Source organism: Ostrea edulis, chromosome 7 (assembly GCF_947568905.1).
Source record: "Ostrea edulis chromosome 7, xbOstEdul1.1, whole genome shotgun sequence".
In the NCBI taxonomy this organism is placed as follows: domain Eukaryota; kingdom Metazoa; phylum Mollusca; class Bivalvia; order Ostreida; family Ostreidae; genus Ostrea; species Ostrea edulis.
In genome coordinates, this window is record NC_079170.1 from 77,055,491 (window position 1) to 77,080,050 (window position 24,560).

Below are 24,560 nucleotides of genomic sequence, written 5' to 3' on the forward strand. Positions count from 1 at the left end.
AGGAGTTTTGAATTTTTCCGTAAAAATCGTAAACTTTCAGGGCCATTAACTCCCTTTAGGGATCACCGAAAACTTAAAAGTAAACACTACAACGCTTCAGCTTGATGGACTAAAGAATTTAGTGAAAGTTTCATGCTCTTATCATTTGCGGTTATCGAGGTGATCCGATAACAAGGGTTTTTTGTGTAAAGTCCCATAAGTTCGTTAGGGGTCAAAGATCAAATACGCAGGGTGAGATCTGAGCATGTTTCGAGATGTCAAATATGATGGTCTACATTGTTTTTCGATAAGTCTTAAAACGTCAAGAGCTTCTCGCGGCCGAAAGAAAAGAAGACAAATAATAATAATAATAAAAAACAGAACAATAACAAAAGGTCTTTCCACAGAAAGGTGGAAAGACCTAATAATAAAAAACAGAACAATATCAAAAGGTCTTTCCACAGAAAGGTGGAAAGACCTAATAATTGAGACGAAAGTGACACGTATTGAATACATTTGGCAATCCTAGGTCAGAATGGGAACTTGAGTCATGTAAATGATGTTTTCACGGGAAACTTGCATCAATTCAGAATTCTCGTATACTGTTGATTTCTACATTTCAAGATTTGCAACTGACCAAGTGTAAAGGTGCACATTTTCCGTTCTCGGATGGAAAAAGGGGTGGGTTCGATTCCCCTGGTCAGTTTACAAGGAAATGTTGAGTCATCGCAGGTACGTAAAATTCAATTTTCGCATTCGTTAAGGCATAAAAGAATAGCAGGTGGAGGTTGGGTAGAACACTAGTAATCCTAATTGTTCGCGAACAATTAGAGGTCTTTCCACCTTTTCTGGATTTGTTTCTTGACCTTTGATCTTGATCCATTCTTCAGTAGGTCAAATGACCACCCCCCCCCCAAAAAAAAAATAATTGATATGGCTAGAAAAGAAATTCAAATTTGCCGCCTTGAGTGTTGTAGTGTTGGAGATTAAGGCCTTGGTTTCGCACGATAGTACCGGTCAAATATTTGAAAAAAAGGGGTGTGAGTGTTTCATAACCGGCACATATCAGGTAAAAGTGTAATGGGACTTGTGCAGGTGTTTGGGGTGACTTTGGGCCTGTTAGATATGATATTTGGAGGTGCAAAGAAACCGGATGTAACATTTTCCTAGATTGTAACTGCTCGTGCATGCTGGGAGTCTACAAGCCTCATGTTGATGTTGTGAAGATGCACTGGATTTGACCGTGTGTGTTGTGGATTGTGGAATTGAATATACAGTTTGTAATTGCTCATCCTATGTGTTCTAATTCACGGAGACAATGTCTTTCAGTCATTTCACCCAAGGAGGCATGCATATACGGATTTATAGGCTTTGATAACAAACAACCAAAATGGCGGCCGGACTGAATTAGAAAGTGTCTGAGTGCATGTAGGATATCTGAACGGAGAATAGGAGTACTGCATCCCATCTGATCCTGCAGGTAAGTGTTTATTTGTTTACAATGACAGTCGGGATGGAATGTCAATGAGTTCAACTGTCAAGTAAAGTTGCATCATCATTATCCAAAAAAAAAACTTAGTCTTTATGTTGATGCAGGCAGACAATTGAATCTGGCCTATGTCTCTTCATGAATGTAAATGGAATTCATGTTTGATTGACAAGACAGTCAAGAAATGGAAGAAATGGGTGTAGGTCAGATGTGTAGGTGTAGGTCAGATATAAGCTAGAATCCTGTAATTGTTGCATGGCATGAGACCGGTCAAAATAGTGTATTTAAACAGCTGATCACAGACAGATCACTTGAAGGGTGGGGGATTTCTTCCTTGGGGACGACAGGCGTGATGGGTGAGTTGGCCTTACTCGTGGAGACTGGCCCCTGGATGCGTGACCTTGACCTTTGACCTTGACCCACTTTCAAGGTCAAACATAAAAAAAAAAAAACTGAACTTAGTCTTTATTTTGATGCACTAGCTCAGTGGCAGACATTGATGTCTTTTCTTGAATGCAAATGCAATTAATGTTTGATTTACAAGGAAGTCAAGAAATGGAAGAAATGGGTGTAAGTCAGATGTGTAGGTGTCGGTCAGATTAGCTAGAATCCTGTTGTTGGGCATGAGACCGGTCAAAATAGTGTATAAACAGCTGATCACAGACAGATCACTTGAAGGGTGGGGGATTTCTTCCTTGGGGACGACAGGCGTGATGTGTGGGTTGGCCTTACTCGTGGAGACTGGCCCCTGGATGCGTGATCTTGACCTTTGACCTTGACCCACTTTCAAGGTCAAACTTTAAAAACCCATGGGAGAGAAAGTGTGACCTTGACCTTTGACCTTGACCCATTTTGAAGGTCAGAGAGGTCACGGGGCTTCGTTTAAGTGGTCTCGCGTCTCTATCTACATTCGTGAAGAAGTTGTGGGCTCGAACGACGACGTCGGAGACTTTCGGGGGCGAGAACCGTGCTTCAGGGTTCTCGGTTTCCCTCGGTCAACTTCTCTGTGCGAGAGTGTTTTATCTTGAATTCGTCGGTCAAGGTCTCGGGTCTCCACGACTTGCGGTCTAGCAGGAGTAGCGATAACGGGGTTTTCGACCTTAAGTTGCCGCCATTCGCAGAGTGGTCAAAGTTCAGAGTTGACATTCATGATACCGAGACCAGTCTAGAATTCCATGCTGACCCATGTGATATTTCGATGCTATCTGAAGCGTGAAAGAGCGTATAAAAAGTGCCATTTTCTGGTCTTTCTGAATGACCTTGACCTTTGACCTTGACCTGATTTTCAAGGTCAAAGGTCAAGTATTCCATTCCAGTTGGTTCCGTCTTTCTACGACTTATATTTTAGGAGTTTTGAATTTTTCCGTAAAAATCGTAAACTTTCAGGGCCATTAACTCCCTTTAGGGATCACCGAAAACTTAAAAGTAAACACTACAACGCTTCAGCTTGATGGACTAAAGAATTTAGTGAAAGTTTCATGCTCTTATCATTTGCGGTTATCGAGGTGATCCGATAACAAGGGTTTTTTGTGTAAAGTCCCATAAGTTCGTTAGGGGTCAAAGATCAAATACGCAGGGTGAGATCTGAGCATGTTTCGAGATGTCAAATATGATGGTCTACATTGTTTTTCGATAAGTCTTAAAACGTCAAGAGCTTCTCGCGGCCGAAAGAAAAGAAGACAAATAATAATAATAATAAAAAACAGAACAATAACAAAAGGTCTTTCCACAGAAAGGTGGAAAGACCTAATAATAAAAAACAGAACAATATCAAAAGGTCTTTCCACAGAAAGGTGGAAAGACCTAATAATTGAGACGAAAGTGACACGTATTGAATACATTTGGCAATCCTAGGTCAGAATGGGAACTTGAGTCATGTAAATGATGTTTTCACGGGAAACTTGCATCAATTCAGAATTCTCGTATACTGTTGATTTCTACATTTCAAGATTTGCAACTGACCAAGTGTAAAGGTGCACATTTTCCGTTCTCGGATGGAAAAAGGGGTGGGTTCGATTCCCCTGGTCAGTTTACAAGGAAATGTTGAGTCATCGCAGGTACGTAAAATTCAATTTTCGCATTCGTTAAGGCATAAAAGAATAGCAGGTGGAGGTTGGGTAGAACACTAGTAATCCTAATTGTTCGCGAACAATTAGAGGTCTTTCCACCTTTTCTGGATTTGTTTCTTGACCTTTGATCTTGATCCATTCTTCAGTAGGTCAAATGACCACCCACCCCCCAAAAAAAAAATAATTGATATGGCTAGAAAAGAAATTCAAATTTGCCGCCTTGAGTGTTGTAGTGTTGGAGATTAAGGCCTTGGTTTCGCACGATAGTACCGGTCAAATATTTGAAAAAAAGGGGTGTGAGTGTTTCATAACCGGCACATATCAGGTAAAAGTGTAATGGGACTTGTGCAGGTGTTTGGGGTGACTTTGGGCCTGTTAGATATGATATTTGGAGGTGCAAAGAAACCGGATGTAACATTTTCCTAGATTGTAACTGCTCGTGCATGCTGGGAGTCTACAAGCCTCATGTTGATGTTGTGAAGATGCACTGGATTTGACCGTGTGTGTTGTGGATTGTGGAATTGAATATACAGTTTGTAATTGCTCATCCTATGTGTTCTAATTCACGGAGACAATGTCTTTCAGTCATTTCACCCAAGGAGGCATGCATATACGGATTTATAGGCTTTGATAACAAACAACCAAAATGGCGGCCGGACTGAATTAGAAAGTGTCTGAGTGCATGTAGGATATCTGAACGGAGAATAGGAGTACTGCATCCCATCTGATCCTGCAGGTAAGTGTTTATTTGTTTACAATGACAGTCGGGATGGAATGTCAATGAGTTCAACTGTCAAGTAAAGTTGCATCATCATTATCCAAAAAAAAAACTTAGTCTTTATGTTGATGCAGGCAGACAATTGAATCTGGCCTATGTCTCTTCATGAATGTAAATGGAATTCATGTTTGATTGACAAGACAGTCAAGAAATGGAAGAAATGGGTGTAGGTCAGATGTGTAGGTGTAGGTCAGATATAAGCTAGAATCCTGTAATTGTTGCATGGCATGAGACCGGTCAAAATAGTGTATTTAAACAGCTGATCACAGACAGATCACTTGAAGGGTGGGGGATTTCTTCCTTGGGGACGACAGGCGTGATGGGTGAGTTGGCCTTACTCGTGGAGACTGGCCCCTGGATGCGTGACCTTGACCTTTGACCTTGACCCACTTTCAAGGTCAAACATAAAAAAAAAAACTGAACTTAGTCTTTATTTTGATGCACTAGCTCAGTGGCAGACATTGATGTCTTTTCTTGAATGCAAATGCAATTAATGTTTGATTTACAAGGAAGTCAAGAAATGGAAGAAATGGGTGTAAGTCAGATGTGTAGGTGTCGGTCAGATTAGCTAGAATCCTGTTGTTGGGCATGAGACCGGTCAAAATAGTGTATAAACAGCTGATCACAGACAGATCACTTGAAGGGTGGGGGATTTCTTCCTTGGGGACGACAGGCGTGATGTGTGGGTTGGCCTTACTCGTGGAGACTGGCCCCTGGATGCGTGATCTTGACCTTTGACCTTGACCCACTTTCAAGGTCAAACTTTAAAAACCCATGGGAGAGAAAGTGTGACCTTGACCTTTGACCTTGACCCATTTTGAAGGTCAGAGAGGTCACGGGGCTTCGTTTAAGTGGTCTCGCGTCTCTATCTACATTCGTGAAGAAGTTGTGGGCTCGAACGACGACGTCGGAGACTTTCGGGGGCGAGAACCGTGCTTCAGGGTTCTCGGTTTCCCTCGGTCAACTTCTCTGTGCGAGAGTGTTTTATCTTGAATTCGTCGGTCAAGGTCTCGGGTCTCCACGACTTGCGGTCTAGCAGGAGTAGCGATAACGGGGTTTTCGACCTTAAGTTGCCGCCATTCGCAGAGTGGTCAAAGTTCAGAGTTGACATTCATGATACCGAGACCAGTCTAGAATTCCATGCTGACCCATGTGATATTTCGATGCTATCTGAAGCGTGAAAGAGCGTATAAAAAGTGCCATTTTCTGGTCTTTCTGAATGACCTTGACCTTTGACCTTGACCTGATTTTCAAGGTCAAAGGTCAAGTATTCCATTCCAGTTGGTTCCGTCTTTCTACGACTTATATTTTAGGAGTTTTGAATTTTTCCGTAAAAATCGTAAACTTTCAGGGCCATTAACTCCCTTTAGGGATCACCGAAAACTTAAAAGTAAACACTACAACGCTTCAGCTTGATGGACTAAAGAATTTAGTGAAAGTTTCATGCTCTTATCATTTGCGGTTATCGAGGTGATCCGATAACAAGGGTTTTTTGTGTAAAGTCCCATAAGTTCGTTAGGGGTCAAAGATCAAATACGCAGGGTGAGATCTGAGCATGTTTCGAGATGTCAAATATGATGGTCTACATTGTTTTTCGATAAGTCTTAAAACGTCAAGAGCTTCTCGCGGCCGAAAGAAAAGAAGACAAATAATAATAATAATAAAAAAACAGAACAATAACAAAAGGTCTTTCCACAGAAAGGTGGAAAGACCTAATAATAAAAAACAGAACAATATCAAAAGGTCTTTCCACAGAAAGGTGGAAAGACCTAATAATTGAGACGAAAGTGACACGTATTGAATACATTTGGCAATCCTAGGTCAGAATGGGAACTTGAGTCATGTAAATGATGTTTTCACGGGAAACTTGCATCAATTCAGAATTCTCGTATACTGTTGATTTCTACATTTCAAGATTTGCAACTGACCAAGTGTAAAGGTGCACATTTTCCGTTCTCGGATGGAAAAAGGGGTGGGTTCGATTCCCCTGGTCAGTTTACAAGGAAATGTTGAGTCATCGCAGGTACGTAAAATTCAATTTTCGCATTCGTTAAGGCATAAAAGAATAGCAGGTGGAGGTTGGGTAGAACACTAGTAATCCTAATTATTCGCGAACAATTAGAGGTCTTTCCACCTTTTCTGGATTTGTTTCTTGACCTTTGATCTTGATCCATTCTTCAGTAGGTCAAATGACCACCCCCCCCCCAAAAAAAAAATAATTGATATGGCTAGAAAAGAAATTCAAATTTGCCGCCTTGAGTGTTGTAGTGTTGGAGATTAAGGCCTTGGTTTCGCACGATAGTACCGGTCAAATATTTGAAAAAAAGGGGTGTGAGTGTTTCATAACCGGCACATATCAGGTAAAAGTGTAATGGGACTTGTGCAGGTGTTTGGGGTGACTTTGGGCCTGTTAGATATGATATTTGGAGGTGCAAAGAAACCGGATGTAACATTTTCCTAGATTGTAACTGCTCGTGCATGCTGGGAGTCTACAAGCCTCATGTTGATGTTGTGAAGATGCACTGGATTTGACCGTGTGTGTTGTGGATTGTGGAATTGAATATACAGTTTGTAATTGCTCATCCTATGTGTTCTAATTCACGGAGACAATGTCTTTCAGTCATTTCACCCAAGGAGGCATGCATATACGGATTTATAGGCTTTGATAACAAACAACCAAAATGGCGGCCGGACTGAATTAGAAAGTGTCTGAGTGCATGTAGGATATCTGAACGGAGAATAGGAGTACTGCATCCCATCTGATCCTGCAGGTAAGTGTTTATTTGTTTACAATGACAGTCGGGATGGAATGTCAATGAGTTCAACTGTCAAGTAAAGTTGCATCATCATTATCCAAAAAAAAAACTTAGTCTTTATGTTGATGCAGGCAGACAATTGAATCTGGCCTATGTCTCTTCATGAATGTAAATGGAATTCATGTTTGATTGACAAGACAGTCAAGAAATGGAAGAAATGGGTGTAGGTCAGATGTGTAGGTGTAGGTCAGATATAAGCTAGAATCCTGTAATTGTTGCATGGCATGAGACCGGTCAAAATAGTGTATTTAAACAGCTGATCACAGACAGATCACTTGAAGGGTGGGGGATTTCTTCCTTGGGGACGACAGGCGTGATGGGTGAGTTGGCCTTACTCGTGGAGACTGGCCCCTGGATGCGTGACCTTGACCTTTGACCTTGACCCACTTTCAAGGTCAAACATAAAAAAAAAAAAAAACTGAACTTAGTCTTTATTTTGATGCACTAGCTCAGTGGCAGACATTGATGTCTTTTCTTGAATGCAAATGCAATTAATGTTTGATTTACAAGGAAGTCAAGAAATGGAAGAAATGGGTGTAAGTCAGATGTGTAGGTGTCGGTCAGATTAGCTAGAATCCTGTTGTTGGGCATGAGACCGGTCAAAATAGTGTATAAACAGCTGATCACAGACAGATCACTTGAAGGGTGGGGGATTTCTTCCTTGGGGACGACAGGCGTGATGTGTGGGTTGGCCTTACTCGTGGAGACTGGCCCCTGGATGCGTGATCTTGACCTTTGACCTTGACCCACTTTCAAGGTCAAACTTTAAAAACCCATGGGAGAGAAAGTGTGACCTTGACCTTTGACCTTGACCCATTTTGAAGGTCAGAGAGGTCACGGGGCTTCGTTTAAGTGGTCTCGCGTCTCTATCTACATTCGTGAAGAAGTTGTGGGCTCGAACGACGACGTCGGAGACTTTCGGGGGCGAGAACCGTGCTTCAGGGTTCTCGGTTTCCCTCGGTCAACTTCTCTGTGCGAGAGTGTTTTATCTTGAATTCGTCGGTCAAGGTCTCGGGTCTCCACGACTTGCGGTCTAGCAGGAGTAGCGATAACGGGGTTTTCGACCTTAAGTTGCCGCCATTCGCAGAGTGGTCAAAGTTCAGAGTTGACATTCATGATACCGAGACCAGTCTAGAATTCCATGCTGACCCATGTGATATTTCGATGCTATCTGAAGCGTGAAAGAGCGTATAAAAAGTGCCATTTTCTGGTCTTTCTGAATGACCTTGACCTTTGACCTTGACCTGATTTTCAAGGTCAAAGGTCAAGTATTCCATTCCAGTTGGTTCCGTCTTTCTACGACTTATATTTTAGGAGTTTTGAATTTTTCCGTAAAAATCGTAAACTTTCAGGGCCATTAACTCCCTTTAGGGATCACCGAAAACTTAAAAGTAAACACTACAACGCTTCAGCTTGATGGACTAAAGAATTTAGTGAAAGTTTCATGCTCTTATCATTTGCGGTTATCGAGGTGATCCGATAACAAGGGTTTTTTGTGTAAAGTCCCATAAGTTCGTTAGGGGTCAAAGATCAAATACGCAGGGTGAGATCTGAGCATGTTTCGAGATGTCAAATATGATGGTCTACATTGTTTTTCGATAAGTCTTAAAACGTCAAGAGCTTCTCGCGGCCGAAAGAAAAGAAGACAAATAATAATAATAATAAAAAAACAGAACAATAACAAAAGGTCTTTCCACAGAAAGGTGGAAAGACCTAATAATAAAAAACAGAACAATATCAAAAGGTCTTTCCACAGAAAGGTGGAAAGACCTAATAATTGAGACGAAAGTGACACGTATTGAATACATTTGGCAATCCTAGGTCAGAATGGGAACTTGAGTCATGTAAATGATGTTTTCACGGGAAACTTGCATCAATTCAGAATTCTCGTATACTGTTGATTTCTACATTTCAAGATTTGCAACTGACCAAGTGTAAAGGTGCACATTTTCCGTTCTCGGATGGAAAAAGGGGTGGGTTCGATTCCCCTGGTCAGTTTACAAGGAAATGTTGAGTCATCGCAGGTACGTAAAATTCAATTTTCGCATTCGTTAAGGCATAAAAGAATAGCAGGTGGAGGTTGGGTAGAACACTAGTAATCCTAATTATTCGCGAACAATTAGAGGTCTTTCCACCTTTTCTGGATTTGTTTCTTGACCTTTGATCTTGATCCATTCTTCAGTAGGTCAAATGACCACCCCCCCCCCCAAAAAAAATAATTGATATGGCTAGAAAAGAAATTCAAATTTGCCGCCTTGAGTGTTGTAGTGTTGGAGATTAAGGCCTTGGTTTCGCACGATAGTACCGGTCAAATATTTGAAAAAAAGGGGTGTGAGTGTTTCATAACCGGCACATATCAGGTAAAAGTGTAATGGGACTTGTGCAGGTGTTTGGGGTGACTTTGGGCCTGTTAGATATGATATTTGGAGGTGCAAAGAAACCGGATGTAACATTTTCCTAGATTGTAACTGCTCGTGCATGCTGGGAGTCTACAAGCCTCATGTTGATGTTGTGAAGATGCACTGGATTTGACCGTGTGTGTTGTGGATTGTGGAATTGAATATACAGTTTGTAATTGCTCATCCTATGTGTTCTAATTCACGGAGACAATGTCTTTCAGTCATTTCACCCAAGGAGGCATGCATATACGGATTTATAGGCTTTGATAACAAACAACCAAAATGGCGGCCGGACTGAATTAGAAAGTGTCTGAGTGCATGTAGGATATCTGAACGGAGAATAGGAGTACTGCATCCCATCTGATCCTGCAGGTAAGTGTTTATTTGTTTACAATGACAGTCGGGATGGAATGTCAATGAGTTCAACTGTCAAGTAAAGTTGCATCATCATTATCCAAAAAAAAAACTTAGTCTTTATGTTGATGCAGGCAGACAATTGAATCTGGCCTATGTCTCTTCATGAATGTAAATGGAATTCATGTTTGATTGACAAGACAGTCAAGAAATGGAAGAAATGGGTGTAGGTCAGATGTGTAGGTGTAGGTCAGATATAAGCTAGAATCCTGTAATTGTTGCATGGCATGAGACCGGTCAAAATAGTGTATTTAAACAGCTGATCACAGACAGATCACTTGAAGGGTGGGGGATTTCTTCCTTGGGGACGACAGGCGTGATGGGTGAGTTGGCCTTACTCGTGGAGACTGGCCCCTGGATGCGTGACCTTGACCTTTGACCTTGACCCACTTTCAAGGTCAAACATAAAAAAAAAAACAACTGAACTTAGTCTTTATTTTGATGCACTAGCTCAGTGGCAGACATTGATGTCTTTTCTTGAATGCAAATGCAATTAATGTTTGATTTACAAGGAAGTCAAGAAATGGAAGAAATGGGTGTAAGTCAGATGTGTAGGTGTCGGTCAGATTAGCTAGAATCCTGTTGTTGGGCATGAGACCGGTCAAAATAGTGTATAAACAGCTGATCACAGACAGATCACTTGAAGGGTGGGGGATTTCTTCCTTGGGGACGACAGGCGTGATGTGTGGGTTGGCCTTACTCGTGGAGACTGGCCCCTGGATGCGTGATCTTGACCTTTGACCTTGACCCACTTTCAAGGTCAAACTTTAAAAACCCATGGGAGAGAAAGTGTGACCTTGACCTTTGACCTTGACCCCATTTTGAAGGTCAGAGAGGTCACGGGGCTTCGTTTAAGTGGTCTCGCGTCTCTATCTACATTCGTGAAGAAGTTGTGGGCTCGAACGACGACGTCGGAGACTTTCGGGGGCGAGAACCGTGCTTCAGGGTTCTCGGTTTCCCTCGGTCAACTTCTCTGTGCGAGAGTGTTTTATCTTGAATTCGTCGGTCAAGGTCTCGGGTCTCCACGACTTGCGGTCTAGCAGGAGTAGCGATAACGGGGTTTTCGACCTTAAGTTGCCGCCATTCGCAGAGTGGTCAAAGTTCAGAGTTGACATTCATGATACCGAGACCAGTCTAGAATTCCATGCTGACCCATGTGATATTTCGATGCTATCTGAAGCGTGAAAGAGCGTATAAAAAGTGCCATTTTCTGGTCTTTCTGGATGACCTTGACCTTTGACCTTGACCTATTTTTCAAGGTCAAGGTCACCCAACCCGTTCCAGTGGGTTCGGTGTCTCTACGACGAATACTTTAGGAGTCGACAATTTCTTAAGCAGAAACCGTAAAACACGAGGGGTACTAACTTCCTGAAAGGGTCCTCGAATCCTGTGGGTGAATTCCCATGTCAATTGGACCAAGTCACCTCTATGTTCTGGAAAAGGTCGGATGCTCCTATCATTCACGGTTTTCGAGAAGAACCGATAACAATGGTTTTTCGCGTAAAGTCCTCCAAGTTCGTTAAAGGTCAAAGTTCAGTTACGCAGGGTCAAATCTGAGCATGTTTTGAGATGTCGAAAAGGATGGTCTACATTGATTTTCGATAAGTCTTAAGACGTCAAAAGCTTCTCGCGGCGGAAAGAAAAGAAGACAAATAATAATAATAATAAAAAAAAACAGAACAATATCAAAAGGTCTTTCCACAGAAAGGTGGAAAGACCTAACTAGTAATCCTAATTGTTCGCGAACAATTAGAGGTCTTTCCACCTTTTCTGGATTTGTTTCTTGACCTTTGATCTTGATCCATTCTTCAGTAGGTCAAATGAGGCCAAAAAAGAAGAAAAAATTGATTTGGCTTGAAAAGAAATTCAAATTTGCCGCCTTGAGTGTTGTAGTGTTGGAGATTAAGGCCTTGGTTTCGCACGATAGTACCGGTCAAATATTTGAAAAAAAAGGGTGCGAGTGTTGCATAGCCGGCACATATCAGGTAAAAGTGTAATAGGACTTGTGCAGGTGTTTCGGGTGACTTTGGACCTGTTAGATAGGATATTTGGAGGTGCAAAGAAACCGGATGTGATATTTTCAGAGATTGTAGCTGCTCGTGCATGCTGGGAGTCTACAAGCCTCATGTTGATGTTGTGAAGATGCACTGGATTTGACCGTGTGTGTTGTGGATTGTGGAATTGAATATACAGTTTGTAATTGCTCATCCTATGTGTTCTAATTCACGGAGACAATGTCTTTCAGTCATTTCACCCAAGGAGGCATGCATATACGGATTTATAGGCTTTGATAACAAACAACCAAAATGGCGGCCGGACTGAATTAGAAAGTGTCTGAGTGCATGTAGGATATCTGAACGGAGAATAGGAGTACTGCATCCCATCTGATCCTGCAGGTAAGTGTTTATTTGTTTACAATGACAGTCGGGATGGAATGTCAATGAGTTCAACTGTCAAGTAAAGTTGCATCATCATTATCCAAAAAAAAAACTTAGTCTTTATGTTGATGCAGGCAGACAATTGAATCTGGCCTATGTCTCTTCATGAATGTAAATGGAATTCATGTTTGATTGACAAGACAGTCAAGAAATGGAAGAAATGGGTGTAGGTCAGATGTGTAGGTGTAGGTCAGATATAAGCTAGAATCCTGTAATTGTTGCATGGCATGAGACCGGTCAAAATAGTGTATTTAAACAGCTGATCACAGACAGATCACTTGAAGGGTGGGGGATTTCTTCCTTGGGGACGACAGGCGTGATGGGTGAGTTGGCCTTACTCGTGGAGACTGGCCCCTGGATGCGTGACCTTGACCTTTGACCTTGACCCACTTTCAAGGTCAAACATAAAAAAAACAACAACTGAACTTAGTCTTTATTTTGATGCACTAGCTCAGTGGCAGACATTGATGTCTTTTCTTGAATGCAAATGCAATTAATGTTTGATTTACAAGGAAGTCAAGAAATGGAAGAAATGGGTGTAAGTCAGATGTGTAGGTGTCGGTCAGATTAGCTAGAATCCTGTTGTTGGGCATGAGACCGGTCAAAATAGTGTATAAACAGCTGATCACAGACAGATCACTTGAAGGGTGGGGGATTTCTTCCTTGGGGACGACAGGCGTGATGTGTGGGTTGGCCTTACTCGTGGAGACTGGCCCCTGGATGCGTGATCTTGACCTTTGACCTTGACCCACTTTCAAGGTCAAACTTTAAAAACCCATGGGAGAGAAAGTGTGACCTTGACCTTTGACCTTGACCCCATTTTGAAGGTCAGAGAGGTCACGGGGCTTCGTTTAAGTGGTCTCGCGTCTCTATCTACATTCGTGAAGAAGTTGTGGGCTCGAACGACGACGTCGGAGACTTTCGGGGGCGAGAACCGTGCTTCAGGGTTCTCGGTTTCCCTCGGTCAACTTCTCTGTGCGAGAGTGTTTTATCTTGAATTCGTCGGTCAAGGTCTCGGGTCTCCACGACTTGCGGTCTAGCAGGAGTAGCGATAACGGGGTTTTCGAACTTAAGTTGCCGCCATTCGCAGATTGGTCAAAGTTCAGAGTTGACATTCATGATACCGAGACCAGTCTAGAATTCCATGCTGACCCATGTGATATTTCGATGCTATCTGAAGCGTGAAAGAGCGTATAAAAAGTGCCATTTTCTGGTCTTTCTGGATGACCTTGACCTTTGACCTTGACCTATTTTTCAAGGTCAAGGTCACCCAACCCGTTCCAGTGGGTTCGGTGTCTCTAAGACGAATACTTTAGGAGTCGACAATTTCTTAAGCAGAAACCGTAAAACACGAGGGGTACTAACTTCCTGAAAGGGTCCTCGAATCCTGTGGGTGAATTCCCATGTCAATTGGACCAAGTCACCTCTATGTTCTGGAAAAGGTCGGATGCTCCTATCATTCACGGTTTTCGAGAAGAACCGATAACAATGGTTTTTCGCGTAAAGTCCTCCAAGTTCGTTAAAGGTCAAAGTTCAGTTACGCAGGGTCAAATCTGAGCATGTTTTGAGATGTCGAAAAGGATGGTCTACATTGATTTTCGATAAGTCTTAAGACGTCAAAAGCTTCTCGCGGCGGAAAGAAAAGAAGACAAATAATAATAATAATAAAAAAAAACAGAACAATATCAAAAGGTCTTTCCACAGAAAGGTGGAAAGACCTAACTAGTAATCCTAATTGTTCGCGAACAATTAGAGGTCTTTCCACCTTTTCTGGATTTGTTTCTTGACCTTTGATCTTGATCCATTCTTCAGTAGGTCAAATGAGGCCAAAAAAGAAGAAAAAATTGATTTGGCTTGAAAAGAAATTCAAATTTGCCGCCTTGAGTGTTGTAGTGTTGGAGATTAAGGCCTTGGTTTCGCACGATAGTACCGGTCAAATATTTGAAAAAAAAGGGTGCGAGTGTTGCATAGCCGGCACATATCAGGTAAAAGTGTAATAGGACTTGTGCAGGTGTTTCGGGTGACTTTGGACCTGTTAGATAGGATATTTGGAGGTGCAAAGAAACCGGATGTGATATTTTCAGAGATTGTAGCTGCTCGTGCATGCTGGGAGTCTACAAGCCTCATGTTGATGTTGTGAAGATGCACTGGATTTGACCGTGTGTGTTGTGGATTGTGGAATTGAATATACAGTTTGTAATTGCTCATCCTATGTGTTCTAATTCACGGAGACAATGTCTTTCAGTCATTTCACCCAAGGAGGCATGCATATACGGATTTATAGGCTTTGATAACAAACAACCAAAATGGCGGCCGGACTGAATTAGAAAGTGTCTGAGTGCATGTAGGATATCTGAACGGAGAATAGGAGTACTGCATCCCATCTGATCCTGCAGGTAAGTGTTTATTTGTTTACAATGACAGTCGGGATGGAATGTCAATGAGTTCAACTGTCAAGTAAAGTTGCATCATCATTATCCAAAAAAAAAACTTAGTCTTTATGTTGATGCAGGCAGACAATTGAATCTGGCCTATGTCTCTTCATGAATGTAAATGGAATTCATGTTTGATTGACAAGACAGTCAAGAAATGGAAGAAATGGGTGTAGGTCAGATGTGTAGGTGTAGGTCAGATATAAGCTAGAATCCTGTAATTGTTGCATGGCATGAGACCGGTCAAAATAGTGTATTTAAACAGCTGATCACAGACAGATCACTTGAAGGGTGGGGGATTTCTTCCTTGGGGACGACAGGCGTGATGGGTGAGTTGGCCTTACTCGTGGAGACTGGCCCCTGGATGCGTGACCTTGACCTTTGACCTTGACCCACTTTCAAGGTCAAACATAAAAAAAAAAAAAACTGAACTTAGTCTTTATTTTGATGCACTAGCTCAGTGGCAGACATTGATGTCTTTTCTTGAATGCAAATGCAATTAATGTTTGATTTACAAGGAAGTCAAGAAATGGAAGAAATGGGTGTAAGTCAGATGTGTAGGTGTCGGTCAGATTAGCTAGAATCCTGTTGTTGGGCATGAGACCGGTCAAAATAGTGTATAAACAGCTGATCACAGACAGATCACTTGAAGGGTGGGGGATTTCTTCCTTGGGGACGACAGGCGTGATGTGTGGGTTGGCCTTACTCGTGGAGACTGGCCCCTGGATGCGTGATCTTGACCTTTGACCTTGACCCACTTTCAAGGTCAAACTTTAAAAACCCATGGGAGAGAAAGTGTGACCTTGACCTTTGACCTTGACCCCATTTTGAAGGTCAGAGAGGTCACGGGGCTTCGTTTAAGTGGTCTCGCGTCTCTATCTACATTCGTGAAGAAGTTGTGGGCTCGAACGACGACGTCGGAGACTTTCGGGGGCGAGAACCGTGCTTCAGGGTTCTCGGTTTCCCTCGGTCAACTTCTCTGTGCGAGAGTGTTTTATCTTGAATTCGTCGGTCAAGGTCTCGGGTCTCCACGACTTGCGGTCTAGCAGGAGTAGCGATAACGGGGTTTTCGACCTTAAGTTGCCGCCATTCGCAGAGTGGTCAAAGTTCAGAGTTGACATTCATGATACCGAGACCAGTCTAGAATTCCATGCTGACCCATGTGATATTTCGATGCTATCTGAAGCGTGAAAGAGCGTATAAAAAGTGCCATTTTCTGGTCTTTCTGGATGACCTTGACCTTTGACCTTGACCTATTTTTCAAGGTCAAGGTCACCCAACCCGTTCCAGTGGGTTCGGTGTCTCTACGACGAATACTTTAGGAGTCGACAATTTCTTAAGCAGAAACCGTAAAACACGAGGGGTACTAACTTCCTGAAAGGGTCCTCGAATCCTGTGGGTGAATTCCCATGTCAATTGGACCAAGTCACCTCTATGTTCTGGAAAAGGTCGGATGCTCCTATCATTCACGGTTTTCGAGAAGAACCGATAACAATGGTTTTTCGCGTAAAGTCCTCCAAGTTCGTTAAAGGTCAAAGTTCAGTTACGCAGGGTCAAATCTGAGCATGTTTTGAGATGTCGAAAAGGATGGTCTACATTGATTTTCGATAAGTCTTAAGACGTCAAAAGCTTCTCGCGGCGGAAAGAAAAGAAGACAAATAATAATAATAATAAAAAAAAACAGAACAATATCAAAAGGTCTTTCCACAGAAAGGTGGAAAGACCTAACTAGTAATCCTAATTGTTCGCGAACAATTAGAGGTCTTTCCACCTTTTCTGGATTTGTTTCTTGACCTTTGATCTTGATCCATTCTTCAGTAGGTCAAATGAGGCCAAAAAAGAAGAAAAAATTGATTTGGCTTGAAAAGAAATTCAAATTTGCCGCCTTGAGTGTTGTAGTGTTGGAGATTAAGGCCTTGGTTTCGCACGATAGTACCGGTCAAATATTTGAAAAAAAAGGGTGCGAGTGTTGCATAGCCGGCACATATCAGGTAAAAGTGTAATAGGACTTGTGCAGGTGTTTCGGGTGACTTTGGACCTGTTAGATAGGATATTTGGAGGTGCAAAGAAACCGGATGTGATATTTTCAGAGATTGTAGCTGCTCGTGCATGCTGGGAGTCTACAAGCCTCATGTTGATGTTGTGAAGATGCACTGGATTTGACCGTGTGTGTTGTGGATTGTGGAATTGAATATACAGTTTGTAATTGCTCATCCTATGTGTTCTAATTCACGGAGACAATGTCTTTCAGTCATTTCACCCAAGGAGGCATGCATGTACGGATTTATAGGCTTTGACAACAAACAACCAAAATGGCGGCCGGTGAATTAGAAAGTGTCTGAGTGCATGTAGGATATCTGAACGGAGAATAGGAGTACTGCATCCCATCTGATCCTGCAGGTAAGTGTTTATTTGTTTACAATGACAGTCGGGATGGAATGTCAATGAGTTCAACTGTCAAGTAAAGTTGCATCATCATTATCAAAAAAAAAACTTGCGTCTTTATGTTGATGCAGGCAGACAATTGAATCTGGCCTATGTCTTTTCATGAATGTAAATGGAATTCATGTTTGATTGACAAGACAGTCAAGAAATGGAAGAAATGGGTGTAGGTCAGATGTGTAGGTGTAGGTCAGATTAGCTAGAATCCTGTAATTGTTGCATGGTATGAGACCGGTCAAAATAGTGTATTTAAACAGCTGATCACTTGAAGGGTGGGGAATTTCTTCCTTGGGGACGACAGGCGTGATGTGTGGGTTTGCCTTACTCGTGGAGACTGGCCCCTGGATGTGTGACCTTGACCTTTGACCTTGACCCACTTTTAAGGTCAAACTTTAAAAACCCATGGGAGAGAAAGTGTGACCTTGACATTTGACCTTGACCCCATTTTGAAGGTCAGAGAGGTCACGGGGCTTCGTTTAAGTGGTCCTGCGTCTCTATCTACATCCGTGAAGAAGTTGTGGGGTTGAACGACAACTTCGGAGACTTTCGGGGGCGAGAACCGTGCTTCGGGTGGAAAGGTGGAAAGACCTAATAAACAGAACAATATCAAAAGGTCTTTCCACAGAAAGGTGGAAAGACCTAACTAGTAATCCTAATTGTTCGCAAACAATTAGAGGTCTTCCCACCTTTTCAGACATTCAAACATTGTCTCTGAATACCTTTTCTGGATTTGTTTCTTGACCTTTGATCTTGATCCATTCTTCAGTAGGTCAAATGAGGCCAAAAAAGAAAAAAAATTGATTTGGCTTGAAAAGAAATTCAAATTTGCCGCCTTGATTGTTGTAGTGTTGGAGATTAAGGCCTTGGTTTCGCACGATAGTACCGGTCAAATGTTTGGAAAAAAAGGGTGCGAGTGTTGCATAGCCGGCACATATCAGGTAAAAGTGTAATAGGACTTGTGCAGGTGTTTGGGGTGACTTTGGACCTGTTAGATAGGATATTTGGAGGTGCAAAGAAACCGGATGTAACATTTTCCTAGGTTGTAGTAACTGCTGGTGCATGCTGGGAGTCTACAAGCCTCATGTTGTCAGATGTTGTGAAGGTGCACTGGATTTGACCGTGTGTGTTGTGGATTGTGGAATTGAATATACAGTTTGTAATTGCTCATCCTATGTGTTCTAATTCACGGAGACAATGTCTTTCAGTCATTTCACCCAAGGAGGCATGCATACGGATTTAGGCTGAGTGACAAATTACCTCAAACAAAATGGCGGCCGGGGTTTCAAGGAAAAGTTTCTGAGTGTAGGATCTGAACGGAGAATAGGAATACTGCATCCCATCTGACCCTGCAGGTAAGTGTTTATTTGTTTACAATGACAGTCAGGATGGAATGTCAATTAGTTCAACTGTCAAGTAAAGTTGCATCATCATTATCAAAAAAAAAAAAACTTAGTCTTTATGTTGATGCAGGCAGACAATTGAATCTGGCCTATGTCTTTTCATGAATGTAAATGGAATTCATGTTTGATTTACAAGACAGTCAAGAAATGGTAGAAATGGATGTAGGTCAGATGTGTAGGTGTAGGTCAGATTAGTTAGAATCCTGTAATTGTTGCATGGCATGAGACCGGTCAAAATAGTGTATTGAAACAGCTGATCACAGACAGATCACTTGAAGGGTGGGGGATTTCTTCCTTGGGGACGACAGGCGTGATGGGTGGGTTTGCCTTACTCGTGGAGACTGGCCCCTGGATGCGTGACCTTGACCTTTGACCTTGACCCACTTTCAAGGTCAAACTTAAAAAAACTCATGGGGGAGAAAGTGTGACCTTGACAGTTGACCCTGACCTCATTTTGAAGGTCAGAGAGGTCTCGGGCCTTCGTTTAAGTGGTCTCGCGTCTCTATTTACATCCGTGAAAAAGTTGTGGGCTCCAACGACGACTTTGGAGACTTTCGGGGGCGAGAACCGTGCTTCAGGGTTTTCTGTTTCCCTCGGTCAACTTCTCTGTGCGAGAGTGTTTTATCGTGAATTCGTCAGCGAAGGTCTCGCCTCTCCACGACTTTCGTTCTAGTATGAGTAGCGATAATGGGGTTTTCGACGTTAAGTCGCCGACATTCGCAGAGTGGTCAAATTTCAGAGTTGTAATTCGTAATACCCAGACCAGTCCAGAATTCCATGCTGACCCATATGGTATTTCACTGCTATCTGAAGCGGGAAAGAGGGTATAAAAAGTGCCATTTTCTGGTCTTTTGGGATGACCTTGACCTTTGACCTTGACCTATTTTTCAAGGTCACGGTCACCCAACCCGTTCCAGTGGGTTCGGTGTCTCTACGATGAATACTTTAGGAGTCGACAATTTCTTACGCAGAAACCGTAAAACATGAGGGGTACTAACTTCCTGAAAGGGTCCTCGAATCCTTTGGTTTAATTCCCATGTCAATTGGACCAAGTCACCTCTATGTTCTGGAAAAGGTCGGATGCTCCTATCATTCACGGTTTTCCAGAAGAACCGATAACAAGGGTTTTTCGCGTAAAGTCCTCTAAGTTCGTTAACGGTCAATGTTCAGTTACGCAGGGTCAAATTTGAGCTTCTTTCAAGATGTCGAATAGGATGGACAACATTGTTTTTCGATAAGTCTTAAGACGTCAAAAGCTTCTCGCGGCGGAAAGAAAAGAAGACAAATAATAATAATAATAATAAACAGAACAATATCAATAGGACTTTCCACAGGAAGGTGGAAAGCCCTAATAATAAACAGAACAATATCAATAGGACTTTCCACAGGAAGATGGAAAGCCCTAATAATAATAAACAGAACAATATCAAAAGGTCTTTCCACAAAAAGGTGGAAAGACCTAATAAACAGAACAATATCAATAGGACTTTCCACAGAAAGGTGGAAAGCCCTAATAAACAGAACAATAACAATAGGACTTTGCACAGAAAGGTGGAAAAACCTAATAAGAGAAGTGAAAAATCAACAATAGAATAATAGAAGGGTCTTCCGCTGAAGACGGAAGACCCTGATAATCATCATCAACAAAATAATATTAAAAGGTCTTTCCACAGAAAGGTGGTAATAGTTTTTAGTAATAAGCAAATAAGCTTCCAGACAAGGGTCGCCCAAGGTCATTTTGTAAAGTTCAAAGTCACTCAGAATATGTATATCCTATATATGAAAATATACTTCATTTCAACAACTAATGATCTTTTGGACAAAGGTTTTCTCAGGGTCATTATGGAAAGGTCCGGTCACTCAAAATATACCTTATGTACGGGAAAATGTCTTATTTCAACAGTTTTTAAATTGATTATGTATCACACAAACATAATAGGGAAATGACTTTCAGACAATTGTCACTTAGGTTCCTTTTCTTAAGGTCACTTTCACTCAATTTATACCTTATATATGCAAATTTAATTTCAACAATAATTCAACAGTTATTGATAATTGTGCGAGTCATTTATCATATGAAGTAGTTCATTGGTTAGACGCTTTTCGGATAGCATCCATCAGTTCTACTGATACTCTTGTTTTATTTTGTTTTTGTCGTTTTACACCACATTTATAAAAGGTCAAGAAAACAAACAATTATTAATCGCATAACTAATATAAGGATCACAAAATAGATCGGTGGACATACCAGAGGTGGGTTCTTTTGCATTGGAGGAGTAAGCATCCCCTGTCCACCGGTCACACCCGCCGCGAGTCCTATATCTTGATCAGGTAAACGGAGTTATCCGAAGTCACAATCAGTGTGCCAAGGACGGCCTAACAATCGGTATGAAACACTTTAAACAGCATATGACCAATGATATGTCGTATTGGCAAACTAGATCGTTATAACGACGATATAATTTGCAAAATGCTGACTTTAAACGAGAATATTGAAACCCCTGTACCATCATCTTCTTTGTGAGTAACCTGCCTTGATTTAAAAGCTCTTGGGTATCAAATCAGTTGAGATATATAAACATCATATGCAAGTGATAATGGAATATTGCTACATAAATATGAGAAGTTGCCGATGGAAAAGCTGAACTCTTCTCCTTTGTCATAAAGTTAAATTGTTAGTCTGCCGTTAATATCCACTTTCAATAAAATATCTAAACATAAAGCAGATGTTGACGACCCTGTGGTGTCTTTTATTTCGCGAACAATGGGCTATATCGAATCGACATATGAATGAAAATTATTATTGTTAATAGAAAATAATAATTTTAGTTCGCAGTACCCCTCACTTTTCGTAAGACGCGACTAAATGGGATGGTCCATCGGATGAGACCACAAGAACCGAGGCCTCGTTTCACAGCAGTTCTGGCACGTTAAAAATACCTCCCTGCTCAAAGGCTGTAAGCACCGAGCGAAACCTAAATGTTACAGCCCATGGCCGGCAATTGTGACGTCTCCATATGAGTGAAATATTCTCGAACGGGACGTTAAACATACAATCAATCAAAACCACATCACCTGCATATGAGGTATATGAAAGGTGAAGATAACGAACAGTGATCAATCTCATAACTCCTATAAGCAATACAAAATAGATAGTTAGGCTAACACGGACCCCTGGACACACCACAGGTGGGATCAGGTGCCTGGGAGGAGTAAACATTCCCTGTCAACCGGTCACACCCACTGTGAGCACTATATCTTGATCAGGTAAACGGAGTTATCCGAAGTTAAAATCAGTGTGCCTAGAACCGCCTAACAATCGGTATGAAACACGTCAGACAACATTTGACACGATGGTAGGTTGTATTAACGAACTAAAGGTTATAACGATCATAGAATTTGCGAAATGCTGACTTCAAACGAGACTGTTGAAACCCCTGCACCACAACTTCTTTGTCAGTGGCCTATTCAAAACTGATCATGCGCAGAACATGCTCGTGCGTATCAAATCAGTTGAGATATATAAACAAAATATTATTATACAGGTGATATTGGAATATTGCTACATATACAATGGAAGTTGTGAAGTGCTAAGGAAAAGTATGTAGATTGTTGTCACACCCCTAAGGAGCGCTGGAGTCCTAAAATTAAGATAATTTGTTTTTCTCGCCCGAAATGATGCTTTATCCTGAATTTGAAAAGAATTGGAAAGTATGTAATAAAGTAGAAGTTAAAATGTTGAGTTGTTACACACCATTAATAATTGACCAAGTTTGCCTCCCCCGTACCAGCTTTTCCTGAGATCGTGAAATTCAATATATCAGTAAGAGGACTACCTATTCCTTTTAGATATCAATCTATTTTCAATTTAGAAATGGTAGCATTAAAGAAGAATTTATTTAAATATTTTACGCATAAACACTAGATACACTGTACACGTATCTAGTTTGGCCCTGCCCTAGAGTCCGAACCTTTACCCCTAGGATACATTCAGATATCTGGTAGATGTCTTCATGCTCTACTTAACCATTCATTTAAGTTACAGTTTTCAACTGTTAACGCACAACGAACGACAATGAACGCAGACCAATAGCAATAGGTCACCACAGGCGTAATGATCGTTTTTCTTATTGACATAACGTCTCCATATGAGTGAAAAATTCTCGATCGAGACGTTAAGCAAGATACAATCAAACTTATTGACATACCTCTCACATTTTGTGGAATCGGGGACCGATTCAAATTCTCCAGTATATCTATAACAGAAAATGTACTGATTTAATCAAATCACTTTATATCCTATCCAACATATTGATAAATGTTTTAAATTGTTTTGAATACCTGACTGAATGCAATAGTGCGTTGTTAGGAACTATATCAGGTGAGTGCTTATACAAATATAATGTGCAGTACTTGTGCGTTTTATTTTTTTCTTCTTAAGTAGGTTCACTGTCAATGCCTGTGTCTCAGGGAAATGTCATATAATGGTATGGGTCTTTTAGCTACATATGGGCATGAAGGTGGATGCCAAAAGTTAAATTATTATGTACTCTATCATAATATTTCATTTAGTACTGGACTGGTCACGGTAGCTCAGTGGTGGGGTGTTCGCAACGTAACCAGGAGATCGTGAGTTCGAGCCCTGCTGGTGCCATGACCGTCCCAAAGATAATACATGTACAGGTACATTGTGGCAATTGCTCCTTCGCCAAACGGTCAGCATTTAATCACAGGCCTTTCGTATATGTGTAGTGGAATGCGTTGGCATGTCAAACAACTTTCACTGCTACAATCATAAGCGCTAAACATAGGTTTAAATTGGTGGTACTTCACTAACAGCTGGTGTCGTCTCAATATGAGTGAAAAATTATCGACGAAATGTGAAAGCCACATTATTTAGTATTGCCATGAAGCTTTAAACTCAATGAGAACATGAATATGAATTCATTGTGTATTCTGAAATTGTCTATATCTCGAGTGTTTGTATTTATTATTTGCTCAAAGGTTTCTTCTATCAATCCTGAAAAGATATCATGAAAAATAATTCCTACGAAATAAGCAGCCCGAGATTGCTGTACAATGCTGTACCGAGAAGAAATATATTGATCTTCCTAAATTCACTAGAAAGTCAAATCATTTTCAGTGGCTTTTTTTTAAATCTACAATGCAGTACATGTCCCATTTCAAATATCAAACATAAATATATACTGTACCATCGACTCTATTGAATTTCTCTGCATGTTCGTGTATCTTATCTGTAAAAAGAAATGATAAAAAACAATTCTTCAAACCTACACTGTAGCATTCTGAGATTAATCAACATTATGTCCCATAGTGTCATCAAATTTCAAAGCTTACTTATTCTCGTTGTTTATACATGTTAAGTGAAGCTACACATTCTCGGTGTCTATACATTTTCAAATTGTTTACTTTTCTTACTAGAAAGTTAGACACCTTATGCGTTTATTAATGTTATGGTGTAATACTTTAATTCCTAGACAGTAACACATTCTCAGTGTTATAAAATACAAACAATACTTTTTTCCAGTCTGGTCGTTATAAAGTTCAAGTCTGACAACACATTTTAACCTGGCATTGGGTCAGTCTGATTGAAATTAGATCCTTTGATCCGCTCATGTAGATCGCTAAACAAGGATCTGAAGTAACCCAATAGAGGACCATGTCGGCATGACTTTTTGTTAAGCCAATTAAACACTCTGTCAGATTTCTACCAGCGATGCTCCCTTGTGTCAATTTACATACATAGATTGAACACCTTTCAAAACATACAATCCACATAATATCTGTATTTCCTGCTGGGGTCCCGTGGGGATCCGGGTTAGAATAAGTCCCCATTGCCCCTAGCTTGCTTGTCGTAAGAGGCGACTACATGTGGGCGGTCCT

The 24,560-nt window shown here is 41.3% G+C and overlaps 1 protein-coding gene and 1 long non-coding RNA gene across 4 annotated transcripts in view; one reads left to right on the top strand and one right to left on the bottom strand.

Annotated features, from left to right (window-relative positions):
- The window catches only part of LOC130048530 (uncharacterized), a 28,481-nt gene extending 9,994 nt beyond the window's left edge, over positions 1 to 18,487 (top strand). For 2 of the 3 annotated variants that reach the window (XR_008797319.1, XR_008797317.1), the window contains 7 exons: positions 1,309 to 1,459; positions 4,123 to 4,273; positions 6,936 to 7,086; positions 9,752 to 9,902; positions 12,190 to 12,340; positions 14,628 to 14,778; positions 17,066 to 17,289. This is a non-coding gene — a long non-coding RNA (uncharacterized LOC130048530). Of the gene's footprint in view, positions 1 to 1,308; positions 1,460 to 4,122; positions 4,274 to 6,935; positions 7,087 to 9,751; positions 9,903 to 12,189; positions 12,341 to 14,627; positions 14,779 to 17,065; positions 17,290 to 18,461 lie in introns of those variants that run through there. The other variant, XR_008797318.1, reaches the window with a different exon arrangement.
- Positions 1 to 24,560, bottom strand: part of LOC125655641 (uncharacterized) — a 62,965-nt gene that overhangs the window by 15,565 nt on the left and 22,840 nt on the right. Inside the window, exons 2-3 of the mRNA XM_056145385.1 lie at positions 23,870 to 23,911; positions 22,865 to 22,912 (exon numbers count right to left, since the gene is read on the bottom strand). Coding sequence (XP_056001360.1) covers positions 22,865 to 22,912; positions 23,870 to 23,911 — 90 coding nt within the window. The remainder of the gene's footprint in view (positions 1 to 22,864; positions 22,913 to 23,869; positions 23,912 to 24,560) is intronic.